This window comes from Rhinolophus sinicus, chromosome 3, assembly GCF_057876585.1.
Source record: "Rhinolophus sinicus isolate RSI-liver-muscle chromosome 3, RSI-T2T, whole genome shotgun sequence".
NCBI classification, from domain to species: domain Eukaryota; kingdom Metazoa; phylum Chordata; class Mammalia; order Chiroptera; family Rhinolophidae; genus Rhinolophus; species Rhinolophus sinicus.
This window is the reverse complement of record NC_142503.1, coordinates 151,291,052-151,313,962: the sequence shown is the minus strand read 5'-3', so window position 1 is coordinate 151,313,962 and position 22,911 is coordinate 151,291,052. Positions and strand designations below refer to the sequence as shown.

At 34.4% G+C, this 22,911-nt stretch overlaps 1 protein-coding gene across 1 annotated transcript in view; it reads right to left on the bottom strand.

Annotated features, from left to right (window-relative positions):
• Positions 1-22,911, bottom strand: part of MINDY2 (MINDY lysine 48 deubiquitinase 2) — a 57,807-nt gene that overhangs the window by 11,977 nt on the left and 22,919 nt on the right. The window contains exons 4-6 of the mRNA XM_019732234.3: positions 22,325-22,483; positions 15,293-15,395; positions 7,759-7,901 (exon numbers count right to left, since the gene is read on the bottom strand). Coding sequence (XP_019587793.2) covers positions 7,759-7,901; positions 15,293-15,395; positions 22,325-22,483 — 405 coding nt within the window. The remainder of the gene's footprint in view (positions 1-7,758; positions 7,902-15,292; positions 15,396-22,324; positions 22,484-22,911) is intronic.

Below are 22,911 nucleotides of genomic sequence, written 5' to 3'. Positions count from 1 at the left end.
ATTATATACTCGTATATAAGAATCTGACAGTCATAATCATATGGATAATATGAAAAGCAAAACAGACTTTAAGGGGCTGGCCCGGTGGCTCGGGCGGTTGGAGCTCCATGCTCCTAACTCCGAAGGCTGCCGGTTCGATTCCCACATGGGCCAGTGGGCTCTCAACCACAAGGTTGCCAGTTCAATTCCTCGAGTCCCGTAAGGGATGGTTGGCTGCGCCCCCTGCAACTAGCAATGGCAACTGGACCTGGAGCTGAGCTGCGCCCTCCACAACTAAGACTGAAAGGACAACAACTTGACTTGGAAGAAAGTCCTAGAAGTACACACTGTTCCCCAATAAAAAAATTTGTTAAAAATTATAAAACAAACAAACAAAAAAACAGACTTTAAAAAGTCTGTATCTAGGGAAAAGGTAGTTTATGTACAACTCATTTTTATATTTTAAAATTTCCTGCCTATATAAAAAATTATCTCACTATCTAGAACCACATGATTGGCCCTGAAAGCACTGGCCCTGCTCTCTCTCACTAAAGTCTCCTCCTGCTTCAGATTCTAATCTAGTCATACTGATGAAAAGTACAGATCTTGATAGGATCACGTACTCAGAGTGCATTTGCCAAAATGATCTGTGCAGTTTAATTGTACAAGATTAGGCGGAAGTCCGTGGAGCAAGGTAATGTAAGTGGTAGCAGAAATTGGGGGTTATAGGTATTTGCTGCCAATGGATAGATGAAGGATGAATATAATCAAGGGTTCAAGGAGAGTGCTATTACAACTAATAATTAACACGAGGTGGACTTGATTACTTTGCTAGTAATGGAAGAAACAGCAGAGGTACTTGTCCAGAGTTTAGGAATGGTAAACCACAAAACTAGGAATGATAAGACTTTCCAACAATAGGAAGTCAATTAGCATGTGTGGTCAGAGAAAATGTCATGAGAAGCTGTGCAATTAAAACCACAGATCAGGGCCGGCCCGGTGGCTCAGGTGGTTAGAGCTCCAGGCTCCTAATTCCAAAGGCTGCCGGTTCGATTCCCACATGGGCCAGTGGGCTCTCAACCTCAAGGTTGCCGGGTTAACTCTTCGAGTCCCGCAAGGGATGGTGGGCTGCACCCCCTACAACTACCAATGGCAACTGGACCTGGAGCTGAGCTGCGCCCTCCACAACTAAGACTGAAAGGACAACAACTTGACTTGGAAAAAAGTTCTGGAAGTACACACTGTTCCCCAATAAAGTCCTGTTCCCCTTCCCCAATAAAAAATAAATAAATAAATAAATAAATAAAATAAAATAAAACCACAGATCATACCATACTATGTTAGATAGTTGGGAAATGTGAGGTTGATTGGTAGATATTATACAGAAAAAAATAGTCAATTTGATTAACACTTCCATTGTGACTGCGTGATGATAAAAGTCCTAATAAAAAGTCTATGGAGATGGAATCGTCAAGTTAATAAGCAGAGAATACTTTGTCCAGGTACAGATTTTAGAAATATCTACACTCTTCAATGCTTTGATGTATAGAGAGTACTAGAGAATCTGCCCTTGCCTCTATCGAAAGTCTAGAGACAGGAGTTAGAACAGAGAGCTAGTACTGGAGAATGTTGTAACAGAAATATACCTCCCCTTGGTCAAACAAAAGTCCATAGCTCATAACACCTCTAGAATTTCAAAAGACTTTAGATGACAAAAGATTTTTACACACAAGTTAAGAGTTTACTAAATTCCTAAGGAAATTGAAACAACCAATAATGAAGCTGGAGATGACCTTTCCTAAGTAATCCTTTTTGTCCTGGACTTCGTCCTTGTTGGTCTTGGTCCTGAGATGACAATAGCATATGATATGATATGGGTACCAAAAAGCATAAAGATCCTTTCTCCAAATTCTAATAAAAATAAGCCCCACTAATAAAATAATAAGTTTGAAGATATTTATGACTGATTGTTAATTTATTATAGACTGGCAATTTATTATTATTATTATAGGACCCTCGTTATAGATACCACTTACATGTAGTACAAAGTATTCTATCCAGATATTAAATTCATTTTTTTGTTGAAAGTATATCTGAATTCTGTGGGATGGACTGTGTTTATACTATAGGTATTCCAAAGAGTTCACAAGGATAGAATATGGGAAATAAAGGGATCATTAAATATGAATGCATAAAATGGCCCTAAAATCTCGGGGTTCTTCAAAAGTGAAATGTGAGAAGGCATTATGAAGATCTAATATATTAGGTTGGTGCAAAAGTAATTGTGGTTTAAAAGGTTAGAAATAACTGCAAAAACTGCAATTACTTGTGCACTAACCTAATAGTATTAAAAGTAACCATATCTTGTTTGAAAAAGTAGCTTTCTAGTTTTTTCTTACTTGTATCATTATTAGATCACGTCCAATTCCCTGGCATTCAAGTTTATAAAGAACTACAGAAACTCAGGAATTAGTGGTAGAGAATAGTTCTAATGCTTAACAGGTTTAACAGAACACGGACAGAATCTTCTATCCTATTTCCTTATTAAGCAAATGGATACCATATTGGAGGAACCCCTTCCTAAATTTTATTAAGTATTCCTTTAGGGCTTCTAGTTCTACAGCAACAGCCAAAGAAGTGTTGTAGATTTTGTTGTAAATCCAGTTAATCAGTCACTGGATCAATGAGGAGGGAAAGTGTCTGTGATTCTTGTAAAAAAAATGTACTCATTGGGCACTCTGCCATAGTAAAGCAGTGTTTTATTTCAAGACCCTCAAAAATGAAAATATAGTTCAATGGGAATATAGGAAATAGGACGGAGATAATTCTAATGAGGCATAAATAAATAACAGCCCAAAGGCCTATAAGAGCTCTGTAAAACACAAGATTTGCATCATATTAAAAAGGAGTTACTTTAACTAAATATAATGCATGGTCCTTGCTTAGATCCTGGTTTGAACAAACCAACCATAAAAACACACAGGACAAGTGGGAAATTTGAATATGGATTGGGTGTTAGATGATATTAAAAATTATAGTTCATTTTGTTAGATGCTATAATGGTACTGTGATTTGAAAGGAAAATTTTCTTGTTTAGAGATACATATTAAAGTATAAGCAAAAATATAAAAATAGATGAAGACAGTATAATATCAAAATTGTTAAAAGTAAATGAGTATAATAGGCACACATTAGTCTCATTACTTTCCTGTAAGTTTGCAATTTTTCATAATAAAAATTTTTAAAAAATGTTACTGTTTTTGTTTGGTGGTCACTATAGTAAACAGTGGCATTTCTCCTAGTGACTGTAGCCGCCAGTATAATTGTTGCCATTTATCCTTTCTATATAGAGAGAATCACCTTAGTGAAGAATGGCATTTTGTTTTCTCTAGGCAATATTTATAAATTTGGACAATATCATGTTCATAATACCATCATGTCCCTAAATTCTTTTGCGCTTCTACTCTTTGTTGCACCACTTAACAAAGTCCCAAGTCTAGAATGACAAACTAGCCACCTTCTCCACGCCTACACTCTGATACTCCTGCAGAAAAATTACACAAGTGGCATATTCATGCAATAATTACCATTCCCAACACTGCCTGGTGATTCTTCTTATTTTCTCTAGTTAGAGCTTTCCCCCACATGCTGTAAAGACTACTTCAAACTTTCCTTCTTCAAATCTGAAACCAAAACTTCCCACCCCTTACTCAGTCTTAGTAAATGATCTTGCCTTCCACATAATATAGAAAACAGGAGCATTCAAACAGTAACTTTCTCTACTTCCTGCCATCAAATCTATAAATTCACCTGTAGTTGTACTCATAGTCTATTTCTTCTCTCCTTTACAATGAAGAGATATCTTTTTTTAATCAAGAACCAATCCCCGTGAAAATTTCTATCTTTTCTCACCTTTTTAGGAGCCTTCTAACATCAATTATCCCTTCTCCAGTCTTCAACCTTTCTCTGTTGAGTCCTTCAATAGTTAAACATGATCAAATCTCTCATGTTAAAAAACAAAAACAAACACCCTCCCTGGCTTCCACACTCCACTACAGCTATGAGGCATGTGTATGTCCCCTCACCGACAAACTGTTTCAGAGTTGCTTATCATCTGTTTTTAGTTCCTGACATCCCAATTATTTCTTAACCAATTCAAATTCGGTTTTTTTCTGCTGCCACCATTCTCTAAAAGATACCAGTGAAATCCATATTGCTAATGGATACTTTCCCTCCTCCCCCAGTGCTCTCTCGTCAGCATTTAACAACTGAAATCTCCATTATTTTTGAAACGCTCTCTCCCTGTTGACTTACATGATACCACATTCTTCAGATTTTCCTTTTATTCTTTTCTTTCTCAGTCTTCTTTGCTAGTTCATACTCCTCTAGTTGATCCTTAAATGTTGGCACTTCTCAAATCTGTCCTGGGCCTTCTCTTTTCTTCTTATTCCATATTTTTCTTGTAAATTACATCCTCTCCCCAAATTACTATTTGTACACAAAAATTATTCTAGTCTTTAACAATTTTCCCAATATTTCCACTTGCAGCATGCCTCAGAAGCAGCTATAACAGTTCCAAGGCTGATTTCATGTGTTTCTTTCCTCTTCCAGTATTCTCTGTTTCAATCAAGAGCACCAGTGTTCATCCAGTTGTTCATGCTCAGAACCCAGAAATCTTTCTTTCTTATTGTTCATCCTAATCACCAATCTGGTGGGTTACATCTCCGAAATGTCTATGGAATCTGTCTAGTCTCCATTTCTTTACCGTCCTAGTTCAAGTCAGTATAACTTCTTGCTTGGCCTCCTGCAATAGTCTAACTAAATCCCCATCTACTCTTGCCTCCGAGTCCAAAGCACTTTAATGTTGTGCAAGAGGCAAGAGGACAATGTCCCAATAGTGATACACTGTTTAGCTATAGAATAAGGTTTACTGAGAAAAACTTAGAAGCAGAGAAACAGCAGAATACACACATTCTCTGAGCCATCATTATCTCCTAGAAAGGCATAGTTAGTCCAGACACAGACACATGACAGAAAATGCTCCGGGAGAGGCACCCCCTCCCCAACTACACAAGAAGATGGGGAATGCCTAGCTGACTAGCAAAGGACTTCCTGGTCAGGGATATGCCTTTGACAGAAAAGGGAACACGCACAGCTCAGTTTTGGGAGGTGGTAGAACCACCACCAATGATAGACACCTTATTTTCCAGTGAACTATCTTGTTCCTGCTAAGCCCAAAAGAGAACAAAAAGAACCACTAGGCCATAGGAGATCAAGGTCTGTTTCTCCTCTTAATTCAAGACTCTACAAGATCTGGTACCTGCCTATCTCTTTAGCCTTATTTCATGCCTCTTATTTTCTCTGCTTCGGCCACACAGGTCTTCTTTCAGCCACACTTAACTTTTTTTTTTTTTTAAAGATTTTATTGGGGAAGGGGAACAGGACTTTATTGGGGAACAGTGTGTACTTCCAGGCCTTTTTTTCCAAGTCAAGTTGTTGTCCTTTCAATCTCAGTTGTGGAGGGTGCTGTTCAGCTTCAAGTTGTTGTTTTTTCAGTCTTAGTTGTGGAGGGCACAGCTCAGCTTCAGGTCCAGTTGCTGTTGCTAGTTGCAGGGGGCGCAGCCCACCATCCCTTGCAGGAGTCGAACTGGCAACCTTGTGGTTGAGAGGATGCGCTCCAACCAACTGAGCCATCCGGGAGCTCAGCGGCAGCTCAGCTCAAGGTGCCGTGTTCAATTTTAGTTGCAGGGGGCGCTGCGCACCATCCCTTGAGGGAGTCGAGGAATTGAACTGGCAACCTTGTGGTTGAGAGCCCACTGGCCCATGTGGGAGTCGAACCGGCAGCCTTTGGAGTTAGGAGCATGGAGCTCTAACCACCTGAGCCACTGGGCCGGCCCCCACACTTAACTTTTTAAGGAGTTAAGTTCTCTCCCTCCTCAGGGCCTTTGCACACATGTTCTATCTACATAGTTAACCCTTTTTTTGCTAACTGATTAAGAAGATTCATTTTTCAGGTCTGTTTAAATGTTACTTCTAAAGGAAGTCTTTCCTGACATCCCCAACTACATAATAAGTCCTGATAAAAGCACTCACAGTATGTTGTATGTACGAGTTACAGAGTGTATTTCAGTAGAAGTAACTAATTGTGCAATTATTTAATATTTGTCCCTTGCCAAAATAAGAAGTCCTTAAATGGCAGGAACCATAGCTGCCTTTCTCAGGCTGTGGTCCTAGTACTTAGCTGAGCACCCAGAATTGGGCTCAGATATTTGCCATAATTATGCTCAATAGTTATTTGTTAAATGAATGAATAAAGTCAGGGCTTGAAGAGATCAGGTAAAGCAAGATGACTTAGCCGTTATTTACTATATAGTAATAATTCTGATCCTGGGGTTCTTTGGCCTTAGATTTCTGAGGCATATGGATGACTCGGGGCCCATACCTAGTACACATCTAGCTCAAAAATGGGAGCAATAAGATGAACCCTTGCCATAGCTAATATAGGAGTAGGAGAGCTAAGGTATTCTTATGAAAGCAAACACATTATTATTTACACTCCTTTGTGCAATTCATTGATTAAAGTGTTATAGGAAACATGAAGACCTGATTCCTCGCTTCAATAAGCTTACTTTCATTTAGAAAAGTAAGACACATTTATAAAGAAAACTAGTAACTAGGTATTCATCAATAAGGGTAAGCATGCTATGGCCCGTAACAGCTAGAGAAGGATGGTAGAGTAGCGGTCCTCAGCCTTAGCCTTACCTTCACGTTCAAATCACCCGGGAGTGTCTGAAAAATACTGACGCTCAGGTCCTATCTCCAGGGACTCTGATTTGAGTGGGTGGTAGGCTCTGTGCATTGGGGTTATTTAAAAAGCTCCCTAGGTAGTTCTAGCATGCAAGCTGGGTTGAGAACCTTTGGTTTAAGGAAAGAAAAAGTAGCTTTACTGAAGAGCTGGTCTTTGAAATCCTTCTTAAAAGGTGAAATTTGGATAGGCAAAAAGGAGTGATCTTTTCAAACAGGGAGTAAGCAGTAGTAAATGGCAGTAAATTTTCAGAAATGGAAAAGCATAAAGTGTGTACGGGAAAGGAGGATTATCAATGAGTAGACAGACCATTACGGCTGAAGTAAAGTGTTGGCACAGGGGGAGAGTAGAAAATACCTTACATTGTTATCCTCTATGCACTGGGTGCTAATGAACATTTTTGCTATATTATTGACATGATCATAGTATTCTACCACAGAAGTTTAGGCATAAATTGATATACTCCTGAATTATGTGGCAGCTATAAAAATGAAGGGAAGGATAAAGAGAGAACAAAAGGGATGAATCAGTAAGATTGTTTGGCAGAGCCAAAAATGGCATGATAAGGAGAATTTAAAGTCATACTGATTAATAATAGCAAACACTATCATAAAGACAAATCTTGATTCTTTCTTCTAAACTCCTTTAGCCCTCAAATATAAACATCTACCATTAGCGGTCATCCTGGGTCTATCTGTAGGGTTTATCTTCTTTTTTCTTAAAAAGGAAATAAATACGTTTTAATGCAGTAAGTAATCTGAAAAAGTAGTTGAGACTTAAATAAAAACAAAAAACTGATTTGAAAAAACACTCTATCCTAAAGAAGTATTTAATAATTACCTTCATCATTTGATCGTTAAGGAATATTACGCTAAATTTATATATTTTTTTATTTTGAAGCAGATCATAAGACATTTCTAAACCAAGCTCCTTTAATTTCAAATAACAATTAAATAGCTATTTCGATATCATACCTTGTATTTGGTCATGGTGCTAAAATGATTATTCCGAAAAAACACACAAAGTTCTCCTTCCTGAACCGTTGAAGTCAGTTCACATAATCCATGGTACGTCAGTTGAGTGGCTGTGTTATTTAGAAACTGCTCAGCTACAAAGCCTATGGAACCAATGCATAGTATTAGATGGAAGAATAATTTCAAAATTAAAAAGATTTTCTACCTCCATTGTATGAAGAAAGGCTAGTCAAAATAAGACTTTTCCTACTATAACATGATGGCCCCAAATTGGAGACTCTACTTTTTTTATTCTGGAAGATGTGTCTACAGACATTCCCATCCTAAAGAAACAGTTACATGAAATTTTTTTTTATCAATTAATGTATTTACTTATACTTCACCTACTTCCAAAAAGGATTTCCGGCAGCTTACAACAAAACACACAGACACAATACAACTAAAACCCATTTTCTAGAAATAAGAAGGTAAGAGTTAGCAATTTAAAAAGTGCATAGAAGCGAAAGATGTATGTCAACAGCTACTTCCCCAATAGACAGGTATTTAGAAATTAAAAGCAGCCTTAACAAATTGAGTTGCTCAAGATTTTAACAAAGCTCTCAGATAATCCTTAATTCACAAACTGCTCAATTCCTGCCTTAAAACTAAAAGTACACGTAAAACTGAACAGAAAACTGCGATAATTGATGTCATTTTTATCCTAATCTCCTCCAACATATGCCACTTTAGATACATTATTGTATTACATAGATACATCAAGTTCAGAAATGGAAATGATCTCTTTTGTTTTCAAAACATAATAAAATATAAAGAAGATTTCTGGGGTTTAAAAGATATATGTACAGTTGATCTTCCTTATTGGTGCAGGTTCATATTTGCAAATTTGCCTACTACCTGAAATGTATAACTCCAAAATCAATACTTGCTGTGCTTTCAGGGTCATTCCTGGATATGTGCAAAAGGGCAAAAAAATTGAGTCACCCAACTTACACATTCCCCACTGAGGTCAAACAAGGCAATGCTGCCTTCTCGTTTCAGCTCTCATACTATAAACAAGTGTCCTTTTCACAGAGCCTGTTTAGTGCCACATTCTTCACATTTTTGTGCTTTGTTGGGGTATTGATTTTTACTGTGTAAAATGGCCCCCAAGCATATTGCTGAAGTGCTGCTTAGTGTTCCTAATGCACAAAGGCTGTGATGTGTCTTACGGAGAAAGCACATATTTTTGCAGCTTTGCTCTAGTGAGGTATAGTGCTGTTGGCCGTTTAAGTTTAATGTTACTGAATCAACAATATATAGTAAATAAGGTGTCTCTAAACAGAGATGCACATAAAACAAGGTTATGTATCTACGAGTTGATGCAAATCTTTTGACAAGAGGCTCACAGGAACCTAATCTTGTGTTTCCCCTAGGAGCGGTGGTTTAGTATTCACTTAGTTCAGTGTTCACAGCAACTTTATAGAACATAACTACTGGGAATACTGAAAATTGACTGTATAATATTTTAAGTGCCTGTATTTCTCTTCTTCCTCCTCTTGTTTTCTTCCTTTAATAAGGAAGAAATGTCTCAGAAACAAAAGGGGGGAAGAGAGTGCTCTAAAATATTTAAATGAACAGACGTGCAAATATAGGGAGTAGAGATGAACCTGTGTTTAAGAAATTGACACGTCAACAGGAAATTGAAAACAAACTTGGTAGGGCTAGAGGCAGCTGGAGAGTATAGGTTTATTCTACTCCCTCTCCGTCCCTCACCCTTAATGTCAAGATGCAAAGTGGTTGTAAAAAGTTACCAATATACGAGGTCTGACAATTAAGTTCATGAACTAATCCCAGAAAAAGTCATTGCTGAGTATCACTACGGTCACCTTCAAAGTACTCCCCCTGGGAAGCTTGCACTGATACCAACACCTAGTCCATCCTTCAAAGCAATTTTGGAACTCTTTTCCTGGAATGGCCATCAGAGCTGTTGTCGTATTACCCTTGATGTCCTGAATATCATCAAAATGTCTTCCTTTCAATATTTCCTTTATCTTTGGGTAAAGAAGGAAGTCATTGGGGGCCAGATCAGGTGAGTAGGGAGGGTGTTCCAATACAGTTATTTGTTTATTGGCTAAAAACTCCCTCACGGACAGTGCCGTGTGAGCTGGTGCATTGCCGTGATGCAAGAGCCATGAATTATTGGTGAAACGTTCAGGTCGTCTAACTTTTTCACGCAGCCTTTTCAGCACTTCCAAATAGTAAACTTGGTTAACTGTTTGTACAGTTGGCACAAATTTATAACCAATAATCCTTCTGGTATCATAAAAGGTTAAGCAACATCGTTGCAACAAAGTTTGCAAACTTAATTGTTAGACCTTGTATCGCACTATTCCAAAGAAGTGGTTAAGGTAGGAGGGGAAATGCCAAGTTATACAGAAGGCCACAGCCAAAGGAAATTTATAGCACATTTGCAACTCCTTGGGATTATATATTTAGAAATAAGAGTTTCCCCCTGCTATTATTATCATTACTTTGCTAAGTACTATGTTACTGAGTAGAATGTATGGGTTATATACTAAAGTACTTTATTATTATATAGCATTTAAAAATTAAGTATAATGCCTGTGCTGAGATGTACCACTGCTGTCTGTAATGTCAGTGTTACTAAATACTTCCTTCAGAAAGATGTTTCTACATGCCCCTCACACATCTCATTCATACAACATCCTCTCTACAAATCCCTTTCAAGAAGATACAATAAGTGGGGATATAGCACATTACTTGTATGTGGGTGAAATTAAGAAATTCAACATTAGAAAGGTCTTTCTATAGAACAGGACAGAGACTCAAAGAGAAGTGATTTGCTCAAGGACAAAACTCCACATGGAAAAGTGAAGACTGGAACCCAGAAGAATTATTGGTATTAAGTTAAAAAATTTAGTACTTATTATTACAAATGCAAACTGAATTTCTCCTCAAACCATAAAGTATAGTAATTTAGACATATAGAGAACAATGTTTCCTAATTCTTCTACCAACTCTTAAACACTAACACTCCTGTGATTTTGGTGGAATATTCAAAAGCCTATTCTAGTTTCAACTTTTCATAACTAATTAAACAAACTTTGGTAGACAATTCTAAGTGTTACATAGCAGTATATTTATCTCCATTGCTGCTTCAAATGACAAATAGTTTATTTGCAACATTTAGATTAGATAGTTATAGATAGTCTTATTAATGATACTAAAGTAAGGTAAAAATTGATATAATGGTAATAATAAAATATTACTGAAAATAAATTTAAATTAAAAATTATTTTGCTGACATTAATGTTTGAAAATATTTATTAGTTTCAGAAATTCAATGCTAAATTAGTTTACCAAATTATTTTCCACTATTATTAAAGAGTTATTAGAGACAAAGTACTGAGTGCCTTAAAAGATGTAAAGTTAGAAAGAGGGGCACTAAATTAGGCAAAAAGTAACAAAAAGAGGAAACAGGATAAAAGGAAATTTTGCTTATTTTAAAATGTTCGCTAGATGTAGCCCTACCTGAGATTTGTGCTCACATTTAAACTCAATCAAAATTTAACTGTGTCACTGTGATAGCTTTAAACAAATGGTCTGATTTTATTTTTAAATTCATTTATGTAAAGTTTCAAAAATCAAACATATTATATGAATGTTTTCACTCAAAGGCGGGGGAGCAAAAAAAATGTCTTTTAATATATCCAATGGCCTATGATTTTCTTTGAAAATACAGGGGTTGATATGATTTGATTCCAGGGATGCAGTACAGAGCCCAGAACATCTTATTGTGATAGAAAACAAGGAAGTGTTCAAGAAATGATGAAGATGTCAAAAAAACATGGGATCCAACTTGAGACCATCCTATTGGTCATACATGGGAAAATTCGAAGCATCAGAAAGAATAAAGATAATAGTGGATTGTAACACACCGAATAAGAAACAATCCATGAGTCTACATTGATACAAAAAAATTTTTTTTAATAGGGAAATAGAAGGGAAAGCTATTTTTTACAGAAGAATGCCAACTAGTAAATGTAGAAGTAATAACAGAAATATCATAACCACCATAGTAATAATTGATTCAGGCAATAATCAATGAATGCCAACTCTATTGGATGAAAGACTATTAGGCAACAGGGTATTCACACAGTTTCAAAGCATAACAGCAGAGATTACTTATTAATTACAAAGGAGCAAAGGGCATCTTTACAACAAAAAAGTCTGGCAGATACCACCTTAATCATATATAAACATCATCAATAATAGAATAATCAGACATCATGTGCTACCTCATTTGACGCAATGTCACCTATGTAGTATTCCCACCAAAAATATATAACCTAAATCTGCTCACGGAGAAACAATCACATGAATCCAAATTGAGGACTATTCTACAAAACAACTGGCCTAGACTATTAAGAAAAGTCAACAACACAAAAGACCAAAAAGAAAAAAAGACAGACAAAAATTTAGCAATCTGTTTTAGATTTTAACAGACTAAATTGATATGCCAATTAGATGATTCTTGATTGGAACCTACATTGAAAAACTTAAAAGCTATAAAGGGCATTATTGGGACAATTGGGGAATTTTGAATATGAACAACATATTACATAATATATTGTATTAATGATAAATTTCCTGAGTTAATTGTGTGGCGATTATACAAGAGAATTCTTTGTTCTTAGGAGACAAGTGTTGAAGTATTAATGGGTAAAGTGCTATGATATTTGTAACTAATTCTCACAAGATTTTAGGCAAAAACATGTGAGGGGGGAGAGAGAGGGAAAAAGAATAGAAAGCAAAAATTCAGTATGTTAATAATTGGTAAATTTAGGTGAAGCATACATATATACATATATATGCATATATATGTATATATATATTCATTGTGCTCTTCCAACTTTTTTATGGGTTTGAGATTTTTTCAAAATAAAAGAAAAAAGGAAATCAATATTATTCAATAAAAATAATATGAATTCCAACTATAATTTTCCGTGTTTATAGCACATAATAAAGGCTCAATAAATATCTGAATAAACGATTATTCTGGAATTATTTCTTTAAGCATGTTTTTTACCTAGAAACAATTGTTAAAAGAAGAAATTATTCCTGAGAGAGCATCTGTAATTAAATGACCAGCTCTGGTGAAGTCTGGCAGCTGGTACCGTGCTATTGTTTTCATTGTTGATTTTTGCTGCTATGCCACAAACCATCATTATAACTAGATTCAAGGAAGTATTAACATCCAGAAGAGATAGCCAATAATATGCATTCTATGTAAATGTAGTATTTTTTGTATTTTTACTTATAAGGTGTTGTCATCAAAAGAAAATGAATGTCATCTGAAAGAAGTTGAAAGAATTCTATTTGACTGTCAGCTAAATAGCATTTTTAATTAAAAAAGATAGTAAAAGTATTTCTAATATTATGCACCTTATAAAAATGAAATATTTGAATTTACAAAATATAGTTATCATCTAAGACAAAAGCTTAATTCTTTTTAATAAAGAAGGATTAGAAATAAATCACCTTTTGCCTATTTTATTGAATAAGAAGGAAAGTTACAGTTGTAGGTTATCTAGAAAAGAAAGCAGACCATTTCAGTTAAACACTATACCCAAGAAAATATGATGAAGAAAATGATGGAAGGAAGCTAATTGCTACATTATAAGTAAAAATGTCTCTTGTGGCCTTTTCTTTCCTATATTTCTTAGTGCCTTATACAAGTAACCATTGGTCAAAAAATTATTTCAAACAGACTACATATTTGTAGTTTCTATAAACAAAAAAGTAGTTTAGCTTTTTAATTGTAGTGAATCCCATATATAATTATTCATTGATATGGAAATCTAATATGCAGAATTTCACCATTATAAAATTTATATATCAAGGAGTTAATCAATTCTGATATATATTACCTGAAAATTCTGTACCACTAAAGAGGATAATTCCTTTCTTCCTTTTACTGAGATATTCTTCTCAAGTTATCGATACTATATAAATTAGCTATTCTTTTTCTTATCCTGGGGAATCAATGTCAGAGAAATAATAATAGTTGTAACAAATAGTTGTAACAAAAAGGGACTGGGGGGGGGGGTTTTGTTGTTATTCATTTGTTAATTAGTATATTACCTAAGTCCTACCTTGTTATATTGCAGCCTGGCTTGGGAAAAATGCTGTTAACAGTGTTTCCTATAGCCTCTTACCCTGTAAGTCTGTTCACCCAAATATCACTTCGTGGCTATCATTCCATCTGTTAACACTTTCTGAATCCTATTGTTCCCTTAATTGCTATTGAGTAGAATATTAGAAGTTACTGAGAAAGTAGGAATCCACAGATGGAAATTTTCTTTATAGCCTGCTGTTTTGGAATATATTTATAGTAATGAGAGCTTGGATAAGTTCTAATGAGTGAAAGTTTGTTAACTGAGAGAAAATATTTTTAACAGCTTTTATTGTTCCTCTCCCCCCTAAAATTTAAACTTTGCTGTCTTAGGTTATAGTAAAAGAGCTGTCATACAAATCAATGATCCCTGTACATATGCCTGTACATTTATATGTTTATTGCAAGTAGACTAGGATAAGCCTCAAGTAAAATACTATGTATTTTCTTGGTACTTGCCTCTTGCATAAATATGTTAAACTTATGGATAACTGAGTAATATAATTAGTTGGGTTCTGGTTAATCAATATAGTGTGGTATTCATGTACACATCTTCTTTTAATTTTTAAAAATGTGGTAATTGTAATCAACTTTTTTTACACCTCATGTAAAAAATTTGTGTCTTAGAATGATGTAGTTCACCCTCTACTTCTCTTTATTTTGCTTGCCCTACAAACAGAAGAATAGCAGTTCTAGTATTTGAGCATATTTATGAAAAAGTGAAGGGGGTGGTGGGGAAGGTACTATGTAGAACTATATCCAAATGCTATAGCTCCTGCTAGCATTCTGGGTTCAAATCTGTTCTTCCCTTCACTGACTGGAACACAGCTGAAAAAAAATGAAACTGCTTCTATGGTGACGAATTCAGCAATTTTAAGTAGCTAAGGATTAGGAAAATTGACGATTAGAGGTATACTTTATCTGGAATAGAGCTTTAGTGTATACTATATTGTACTGAAACATACGGCAGAGCCCTACTAAAATGAACACTTGAGTATCATAATACTCATCCCCGTCAACTGAAGTGTTCAGGATGAATTATAAAGTTCACACAGGGCTCCCAAATAATAATCCTTTTTTAAAAAGCAATTATCAGTTACCCCTGGGTAACAGACCGTATCAAAACTAGCGAGAGTCCAAAAACTTTTATTAAAATCCAGGCCTGATTTTACAAGTCAAGTGAAAAGGGTTCTAGGACAAACCTTTCACTGGCACCTTTATGAATAACTACTTCTTTTAATTCCTACAAGTAGCATCACTTGTATTCTTTCGTAAGTCTTAATTAAGACATTTAAAAGATACTCAATTATCAGAGAAGTTATTTTGCCAAGAGTAAGTCAGGTAATAGCACTCACCCACCTTCACTAACCAGCTCACTATTGTCTGACTGCTTACAAGAGATGATCTTCTCCACTAGTTGGTTGTAGCTGCAGTTACCAACAGCTTTTACAATGTCATCAATCTAGAAAACAAATGACTGTCTCACTAATCATGATAAGATTAAAAACAATTACAAAGAAATCTATATAAGTCTTTAGGGTTTTATTCTAATACAATGCTAAAATATACAAATATTACTTAAGAAAAAAATCACTAAAATCAATACCCAACAGTTTCCAATTTTGTTTACAGCTATAACATATTATGAAAATTATTGCTCAGCTGTATTTCAATTATGCAAAAAATAATTAAATGGGATTATTACATGCAACTTTATTTCTTAAGGTCTTAAAGATGCATTTAAGTGATTAAAATATTTCAGAGGAAAAAAAAGAAAATCTCAGTTTTTTATTTATTTTTTTTACTAAAACACAAATGTTTTGTATTTAAAGCAAGGCAATCTAAAGATATTAATTTATTGGATTAAAGTTTTTCCATTTTATTTATTACTTACTTCCTAGCAAAGTACAGTGGAGATATGAGTAGACATAACTAACGTTGTTTTACTCAAGTTAATATACTATATTAATGATGGACAGTATTTGCCTAATGATTCTTAATCTTTGTCTTTGAAGGTACAGTAGGAAAATAAATTCAAAGTTTTAAGCTATAGGAAAATAAAATTGGGCATCTCTACTCTTCCTCCATTATACTTTGCTTTGATTATTGAAGAAAAATAGGCTTTTGCTGTCTAAATAACTTATTTTGATTGCCCTCCCATCCTAAAATATACTTCTAAATTATTTATGTGTACTACTGTATTAATGATATATGCATAATAAAACAAGTACAAATTAATATAATGATATAAAACATAAGACGGCCAATGTTTTCTTTCCACATCCAAATGATCTTAAATACTTAATCTTTGAATACCACAAGTCTTGACATATATTGGCACAAATAATCCTCTGGACAGTAGTTCCCAAACTGGGGAGTTTGTTAAAAAGATCTAAAAGAATTCCAGGCTCAAGTTGCTTCTCAGTTGTCTAAGTTTCATTCCACGGCTGCATAGCAAAGTTGGGAGACCAACGGCTCTGCTCTAGGATAGAATTTATTTTCTTTGTTCCTGCAAAATTCTAGGATGGTAAAAGCCTCTTAGCTATGCAAGTGGGACTGATGGTTGATTGGGAAGATCAGGTAATTGAAAAAGTCAAAGCAGGGAATTGTGTTAAATGTTATATACATATCTTAAACATTTCATGTTAATTAAAAACACACGAATGTATTCACTTGTCAATCTTTTGATGTAGAGCCAAATAAGGCCTTTTCTTTCAAAGGTGATCTTTCGGCTATAAGTTTACGTAAACCACACAAAACAGTATGACTTCTAGCTTTGATTCATTTAAAATGAAAACTTAGACCCCTAAGAAGCAATTTGAGGGCACAAGCCCTTAGATTTTCATTATTTTTCTTAACACTATTATTGTTTACAGCAATTGTCTTTAATGAATCAACTTCATTGTCTTTCCAAAGAATCTGAATATTCAATACTAAGGAATCCACAAAAATACAACTAGAACAATAAATACAAGATCAATATATAAAAATCAATTGTACTTCTATAGACTAGCAAGGAACAATACAAAATTTCAAGTTTTCATAGCCCGAATCTACATTAATATTTCATTCAATTAATTCAGTAGTAGCCATTTATGCACTACTATGTACCAGGTGCTGTGAGAGAAACTGCAGACTTAGCAGTGAACAAAATAGATGGTCTATGCTTTTATAAAATTTATATTCTGGAGCAAAGACAAACAATAAACCAAATAAGCAAATATATAATATGCTAGGTAGTTGTATGTAGTGGTATGTAGATGTTCTTTGTTTTCATTGTTCTTTAGTGTTCCATAATATGACTATACCATAATATATTTATTTATTCATCTTTTGATGGCTGTTTAAGTTGTCTTCAGTTTGGGTCTATGCCAAGTAATACTGCTGTGAACTGCAAATGTATTGCAAATGTTCTTGTACATTTATCCTGTTCCACATGTCAAGAATTTCTCTAGAGAATATGCCTCATTAAATTTCTGAGTCTTAGGATATGCTTATCTTCAACTTTACTAGGTAACTCCAAACTGCTTTCCAAAGTAGATAGCCAATTTCCATTCTCATCAGCCCAAATAAGAATTCTCTACATTGCATATTTTTGTCAACATTTAGTATTGTCAGACTTTTAAATGTTAGCCATTCTGTTGGGTAAATAGTGCTATCTCATTTTTGGTTTTAATTGGCATTTCCCTGACGACTAGTTCATATGTTCACTGGCCATTTGGATATCCATTTTTGTGAAATGCCTGTTCAAGTAATTTACTCCTCTTTTACTGGGTTGTCTGTGTTTAAAAAAATTACCCGTAGGAGCTCTTTATACCTTCTGGATATTAATCCTTTATTCATTATATAAGTTGCAATCATCTTTTACTTTGTGGCTTACTTTTACATTCTCATTGGGATTTCTTTAGATAGACAGAAATTCTCAATTTTAATATACTCATGTTCTACCAACGTTCTTCACAGTTAATGCTTTTGTGTCTTGTTTTAGAAACCCTTTTCTATCATTAAGGTTAGAAACATATTCTCAAACTAATGCAGTTTTATCTTTTCCAGTTAAACATCAATGTACATGGCACAGAATTTTATGGTGTGAGTTTGGGGAAACAATTTCCTTTTTTTCTCATGGCTATCTAATAAGAAATTTGAATTGGCCTAATGGCTATCTGTCTTAGCACCTTTTATTGAAAGGACTGGCTTTTCCTTCCCCCACTGCTCTACAGTGCACGGTCTTTTTGGCCTCTCTATTCTCTGTCACTGTTCTAATTCTTAATTATAATATTTAAAATATTTTGTATCTAGAAGAGCAAGTCCTTCCTACTTGTTCTGCTTCAAAGAGTATCTTGGCTTCTATTCCTAGCTCTTTGCATTTCCATATAAATTACATAATGAACTTGTCATATTCCACAACTACTCCCCACAAATCTGCTAGGATTTTGTTTGGGGTTGTATTGAAACTGTAATTTATTTTAGAGAGAACGAACATCTTTATAAATTTAGTCTTGAAATCTAAAATTTAAGGTATATAAAAAGAATGTATAGTCAGGTTCATGAAAAACAAAGACTGAAAAAAATGTCACGGACAGGAAGAGAGTAGGAAGATACGATGATTTAATGCAATGTGATACCCTAGATGGGATTCTGGAACAACAACAAAGAAATTAGTGGGAAAATTGGTGAACTGTGAATGAAGAATATAATATATTTAATAGTAATGTACCAATATTAAATTTCTATGTTTTGACACATGTACTATGGTCACGTTAGATTAAGGGAAACTGGCTAAAGAGTATATGGGAATTCTCTATAATATTTTTGCAAATTTCCTATTTCTGAAATTATTCAAAAATAAAAAGTTTATTAAATTCTTTTAGAAGAATGTATGTTCATTAGGTTTTCTTTCATGCTCTTAACAATTACAAAGAAAGGTATACTAAAATTTTCCAGTATGATGACCTATTTCTTCTTATACTTCTATTAAATTTTGCTTTACGTACTTTGAAGTTATGTTATTAGATGCATACAAATTTTGTTTTTCATTGTCAAAAACTGACCTTTACTCTTTGTGACAGTTTCTATGGGTTCAAGGAATAAACAGTCAATTCGAGGTTTTTTTACTTTCCAGGTGTCTCCAGGCACGTACAAATTTAAAATGATTATATCTTCTTAGCAAATTAAACAATCTAGCATTCGTAATGCTTTGTGACTTAAACTGTAAGTCTATTCTTTCTGAAATTACTATAGGTATACCAGCCTTCTTTTGATTAGCAATTGTATGGCATCTTTTTTTCTTCTTTTTATTTTCAATCTTTCTGTTTGATTTCATACTGTTTTATATATGTCTCTTGTAAACAGCAAATATATATATTTTAATCTAGTCTCAGAATCACTATCTTTTAACTAGAGGATTTAGTCCTATTTATACTTACTATAATTATTCATATATTTGAATTTATTAAAGCTACCATTCTCTCTATCCTATCAGTTCAATATTCTTCTCTCTATCCTATCAGTTCAATACCTCTTCTTTCTTCTTGGATTAATTTTTCCTTCTACTAATCTAGAAGTTACCCACTATATTTTCTATTCTTTTCATAGTTACTCTAAAAGAGCAATATCCAAAAGCATATTCTGCAATAATGGAAATATTCCAAATCTGTGTTGCCCAATAAGATATCCACTAGCCACTTATGGTTAATTAGCAATTGAAATATGTCTAGTGCAACTCAGGAATTAAATTTTTAATTAAATTTAAATAGCCCCACTTGGCTACCATATTGAACAGAGAAATTATAGCTATTATAATATCTCTACCTACCATACCAAAGTCAGAAGTTAATACTCTCTTTTTGAAGAATTAATTCTAGGCCCTTAGAATACTTTCTTCCCACCTTATGTTATTTTTTGTGTAGCTAATGTTCTTTATTTAAACCCCAAAAGATAATGTTATTATCTGATACAGTCAACATTTATTATTTGTCCACATATTTATCATGTTATTTTCTCTCCATTCACTCTTCCTTCCATCTGGGATCACTTTCCTTCTCAAAAATCCTGTTTGGAGTTTCCATTAATGATGGTCTATCAGCAGGACATTATCTTAATTTAATTAATCTAAGAAATGACTTTATTTTGCTGCATTCTTGAAAGATAATTTTTCTGCAAACAGGATTGTAGGTTAGCATTATCTTTTTTTAGCACATTGAATATATCACTTCCACTGTCATGTGGCTTCCAATGTTGCTCCTAAAGAGTTAGTTACCAATTAATAATGGAGAAATACCTTCTCCGTGGCTGAATTTTGGTACCCACCATTCAAAGAACTGATGATATTTATTTTTAAGATAATTATTTGCAGAACACATAATTAGAATACAAAGAACTAGCCAGTTCTGAAAGATATTTCACAGACCTATTTCAAACTTTGCCTTATTCTTTTTTTCTTTCCCAGGAGTAGAATCCTTTTGTCACAAAACAAGTAAAATAGATATAGAGCACAAGACTTTGAAAACCACTGTGTAGATCAGAAAAGTCTGATGAACCATCTCTGTCCTATATTATATTTTTTTCTTTAAGCATATGAATTTAACTGTTTACCAAAACATATAGCTACATATAGTCAGAGGGATGATCTGAGTCCAATAGTAAGAACTCAGGCTTAAGTTCCTCAGGCCATCAGCTCATTCTCAAGAATTTAAGCTACCTGGCATTGTCATCTGTCAGCATCCAACAAGTCTCCCCATGGATGTGTAAAGTGCTGGACATGTTTTGACTTTTCAGTGATATTCTTAGAGACAGAGTGTCACTAAAAATACAGATATCCTGCTTACAGAAAAACACACTTTCATTGCCCAGAATATCTGTTGCTTTTACCAATGGTCAGGGATAAAGAAACACTGCCAAGTCCTTGCTATTGCGTTCTCTACCGTGTAGTTAATGCATGCCTAAATACAAACTTCATTCCATCAGTCAATATTTGAGAACCTACTATGTTCCGAGCACTGTTTTAAGTAATCAGAAATAAGAGCCCAGTCCTAATAAAACATACATTCTCGTGGGAGATGACAGTCAATCAAGTAAAGAAATAAATAATAATTCTAGATAAGTGGAAAAGAAAATCAAATAGGGTAATGGGAGAGGAAATGACTGGAGAAAAGGAGGGTGACTAATTTCAACAAGTTGGTCAGGGAGGGTCTCTCTTACAATGTGATATGTGACCTAAGGCCTGAATAATGAGGAACTAGAAATGTGAAGATCTGGTAGAACAATGTGTTGGGGTAGTAACACAATGTTCCACAGTGGCCAATCAACTAGTATAAAAACCCGAGACAGGAATGAACTTGACATGTCTGAAGAACAGAAAGGCAGTTAGTGTAGTTAGAGGGTAGTAAAAAGTAGGAGAATTATATGAGGTGAATTTGGACAAATAAGTCAAGTCTAGATCATGTAGCATTATCATGAAAACTCTAATAAGGATTTTGCGTCTTATTTTAGTTACACTGGAGGCTTGTAAGGAAAGGAGAAGAGTACAAGGATAAAGGGGAGGGTTTATTTTATACAGATCACTCTGAGTGCTAAGACAATTCAATGGGGGCAAGAATAATCTTTTCTACAAACTGTACTAAATCAACTGGATAGCCACATGCAAAAGAATTAAGTTGGATTCCTTCCTCAAACAATACACAAAAATCATCTCAAAATGAGTCATACTCCTAAACCTAAGCATTAAAACTATCAAACTATTAGAAGATATAGGAGTAAATCCTTGTGACTTTGGCTTAGTCAAAGCCTTCTTAGGTAGGACACCAAAAGCATAAGCAATGAAAGAAAAATAGATAAATTGGACTTTATCAAAATTAAAAACTTTTTTCAAAGGATATCATCAAGAAAGTGAAAAGACAACCCATAGCATGGGAGAAAATATTTGCAAATCATGTATCTGATAAGAGAGTTATACCTAGAATATATAAAGAACTCTTTCAACTCAGTAACAAATAGACAAATAGCCCAATTAAAAATGGGCAAGGGATCTGCAGACATTTCTCCAAAGAGATATACAAATGGCCAATAAGCACATGAAAAGATGCTCAACATCATTAGTCATCAGAGAAATGCAAATAAATCCACAAGATATGACTTTACACCTATTAGGATGACTGTAATAAAAAAGACAGATAATAACAAGTGTTGGTAAGGATTTGGCCCCTAACTCCTTGAAATTGCTCAGCAGTCTTGGGCAGGTTTAACAGTCTGCGCCCTTAACCTCACAATTTGGCTAATTCCAGGAAAAAGCATAAAAATATAAGTATCAGAAAACATAAATCTAGATTAATTTGCCAAATTAATAAAATTTTACTACATTTGTGTTTATATAATTTAAATTTTTCTACTTACCTGAGGGTCTACTAACCACCCATGGTACAAAGGAATATCAAGAAGATCAAATACTATGCACTCTGGAGTATATTCAAACACTCGAACACCAGTGAATTTTACATTTACATCCAAGCCTGTCTGCAGTTTGTGCAAGATTGCCATAGCATCACTCATATTCTGAAAACAGAAAGGGAAGGGTAAAAATGAAAAAAGTCAAACAACAACAACAACAAAGATATGTAAATGTAAGCACATCTACTTCTAATTTTTCACTTTGTCCAATTTATTTATCCCTTCAACTTTTATTATTAAGTACCTACTAGGGGGTGGCGGGTTAGCTCAGCTGGTTAGAGTGTGGTGCTGATAACACCAAGGTTGCTGGTTCGATCCCTGCATGGGCCACTGTGAGCTGCACCCTCCTTAAAACAAAAGTACCTACTAGGTGCCAGGTACAAATCTGAGTTCTAAAAAAATCTAATAGTAAATAAAATAGACAAAGTTCCTGATCTCATGCAACTAACATTCTACTGTGAGAGACAAATATAAAAATATATAATATAATGTCAAGTACTGGTAAGAAAAATTGAGCAGATAAGGATGTACAA